Genomic DNA, 3,182 nt, shown 5'->3' with positions numbered 1-3,182 from the left:
CGGCAGGACTGCGTCTCCTCCCACTGCAAACTGGCACATTCCGTCTGGGGTGAGCAGCACATAGCGCCCTGGGCCACACTGCTCACTGAACCCGCCTGCTTCACACACAAAAGAAAATGCCAGTGTGGGAGAAGCTGCAGACTCGAGTCCTATGGAAGGGAGCGAGAGCTTGTCAGGACTGCATGTCACTTCTGCTCAGAGCTGCAGCAGCTGCAAGAAGAGCCCCGAGGAGTGGCGGGGGACAAGACAGGCATGGCCCCACAGCCATCCTGCTCCTTGGTGCCTCTGCTGCCTCCAGCCCAGATGAGGCCTGTCCCCCACTCTCCCTGCACGTTGCCAGTGTCCTGTTGCAAATCCCATTTTCAGCCAAAATGAGGTCAAGCCCCCACCCACATGTGGAAGGAGCCTGCGAGAGGAAGACCCCAAATAAAAGCACAAAAGAGGCAGGGCAGGGAGACTGGTGTGCACGGGGGCCATGAGGAGGGGGTGGTGGGAGCTGAGCCCCTCCAAGGGTTCTGCCGCTGCGCTGGGAAGCAAGGCCCCTGAGAGCCTCAGCACTGGACCCAAAGCCACCACCAGCAGAGTGGGCTGGGGTCCAAAGGTCCAAACCAGCCCCCCAGGTGAGCATCAGTCCCGGCCCCCCATAACCATGCCCCTCCCACTCTTCAGCTGTCAGGGAAAGGGGCCAGGGACCTCCTAACAGGCCCCCACCCAGGAGGGCTGGATTAACACGGGGCTGAGACCCGTGGGCACGAGGGTGCTATCCTTCTGGGGACCTGAAACAGCCCAGACATGCCCCACGCCCACCAGGTACCAGAGCCAGCAGTCTCCTGTTGTAGGGTGCTAGGGACACGAGGAAGCCGAAGGCCACAGCTGAGAGGTTATCAGGAACTCCAGCCCCTGCCAAGCCAGCCCTCTGCTCCCTCTCCCTCTGTACCCAACAGCCAGCTCCCCACAGCACCTGCTGCAGCTGAAACCACCGAGGTCCACACCCTCAACATGCCGCGGCCTCCCTGCCAGGCACACATAGGCCATCAGGAACATGGCTCTTCAGAGCTGGGGGAGGAGAGTGAACGTCCCCTCCGTTCTGAGACACCCCAGTGAGTGGCCTCTCTTCCAGCTTGGGGCAGGGAAGAGATGGGGGCAGAAAAGCAAAGTCTCCTCCCACTCCCAGGCATGTCCAGGTCCCATGAACCCACCATGTGAGGCACGGGGTCTGCCCAGCAGCACAGAGAAGCCATAAGAGGGCAGAGGCCACACGTGCCAAGTGCAGGACCACCTGGCCTCCCCTAACAGTTGGCCCCTCCTTCCCACACCCGCTAAACCAGGCACTTCTTAGGCATGGCTCCCACAAGAGGTGCGCGAGACAAAAGGAAAAAGGATAAGAGCCCCCGTCTTACCGCGGCAGAACGCCACCCGCACGGCGTCGTGCTTGGCCATGCCCAGCATGGGCAGCATGGTGCTCAGGATGGATGGCAGGAAGGGGACTGTGCCGAAGGCTGCAAGAGAGAAGCCTGTCAGGCCCAGCACAGCGGCCGCCACGAGTCCTCCAAGGCCTCAGACTTGCTCAAGAACACTGGGGAGGTGTGGCAGCTGCCACCTACCATTGGAAAGCGAGAGGTCAGCGAGCGTCCGCACCACAAAGCAGTGGGGCACAACCCCGGGCTGGAGCTTGCTCAGCACCTCCTCCATCACCTGGTTGACGTAGCGCTTCCCCACGGCCACAAGGACATGGCTTGCTGCCTGCTGCCAGTCACAGACCAATTCCTGCACCCAAACACCAGGAGGTAAAGCCTCTGCCAAAAATCTCCCAAGAGGCAAAATTGAGACATTCTGCCCCGCGTCACAGCCAGCCAAGGACAGGCTGCCCTGTCTACAGGGCCCCCCGTAGGTGCAGGTCTGAGAAGGCTGCACATGGGGCCTCCCCTCCAGAGGGGCCACTGCCTGGAACCTGGCACCCGTGGGAGAAGCATTAGAGCCATGGTGGGAGGGGGCAGCAGCTTTCCCAGCAAAGCCAGGACCAAGCCTGCATGACCAGAGGGCTCGGTACCTTAGTCCTGGTCATCTCGCTGGATGCCAGGAGGATGACGATGCTGGCTGTGTCCTTGTCCAGCTCGCTGGGGCAACTGCTCAGGATTGCCTCCATGGCCCTCAGGACCATTGCTCGGTACGGATGTGCCAGCTGAGGAGAAAAGTGTGGGGAGCCGGGAGGTGAGCGTGACCACCGCTTTCTCTGCAGGGACCAGAGTGCCCAGGAGCCTCCACAGAGGAGGGCAGATCTGCTTACTCCGGATACGCACGGAACCGACTTAAACTTGTGCACAGGCCAAGGAGAACGCTCTGCACAAGGCAAGCAGGACACAAGCAGCCGGCTTCTCCCTCCCCAGGGTGGCCAGGAGGGCCCTCTCCCCCACCCCATCTGGGGCCCTGCCCACTCAGCCTCCTGAGTTAATCCTCCACAAAGCCCTGCCCTCTGCCCCCATCCTTCACCTGGACTGCACTGCCTTGGGCACCTCCAACTGTAAATGCAAGAGGCATGCATGGTCCTCGCCTCAACAGAGAAAACTGGGGCCAGTTGGGGTGCTCAGCAGAGTGGGGCCCTGGAGCAGCTGCCACCGAAGGCGCCCAGCTGCCCTGGAGTGGAAGCCCCCGACACACCCACTGTACACCCTCCAGATAGCACTGCAGGGGGTGGCCCAGGCACCAGCAGTGGCAGGCATGGGACAGGCCGGCACTGCGTGGGCACCAACGGCCAGCAGTGGTCTGCACCTCTTCCTTTACACCAATGGCTATCTCATCTGTGGCCGCAGGTGACAGAGGGGCACTGCAGGTGGACAGGTCGGCTCAGGCCCAGGTGGGAGAATGGCAGCAGCTTGGTGATGAAAGCCACATATGACACTTGAAGAAGACCATGTAAAGGTCATTTTGGGAAAAGCAGTAGTGAGTCGACTTGCAAACTCCATGAAAGTTCTCATTTGGTCTTTTTGTTTTTGGCGGCTGGCCGGTGCAGGGATGGGACCCTGGACCTTGGTGTTACCAGCACCACGCTCTGACCAACCGAGCTAACTGGCCAGCCCCAAGTAGGTTTTGTTCAGACGCCCGGTCACTTAGACTCGGACTGGGCCTTGGTATGCACATGGCCACGGCACACCGGTCCTGAGTCAGGCAAGAGCCCCCAGCAC

At 61.2% G+C, this 3,182-nt stretch overlaps 1 protein-coding gene across 1 annotated transcript in view; it reads right to left on the bottom strand.

Moving 5' to 3' along the window:
• The window catches only part of MROH1 (maestro heat-like repeat family member 1), a 77,201-nt gene that overhangs the window by 62,597 nt on the left and 11,422 nt on the right, over positions 1-3,182 (bottom strand). Inside the window, exons 3-5 of the mRNA XM_008571709.1 lie at positions 2,051-2,182; positions 1,605-1,767; positions 1,401-1,499 (exon numbers count right to left, since the gene is read on the bottom strand). Of these exons, the coding sequence (XP_008569931.1) occupies positions 1,401-1,499; positions 1,605-1,767; positions 2,051-2,182 (394 nt within the window). The remainder of the gene's footprint in view (positions 1-1,400; positions 1,500-1,604; positions 1,768-2,050; positions 2,183-3,182) is intronic.

Source organism: Galeopterus variegatus, unplaced genomic scaffold (genome assembly GCF_000696425.1).
Source record: "Galeopterus variegatus unplaced genomic scaffold, G_variegatus-3.0.2 Scaffold711, whole genome shotgun sequence".
Taxonomy (NCBI): Eukaryota; Metazoa; Chordata; class Mammalia; order Dermoptera; family Cynocephalidae; genus Galeopterus; species Galeopterus variegatus.
Note: the sequence above shows the minus strand (reverse complement) of the source record. Positions and strands in the feature narration are given on the sequence as shown.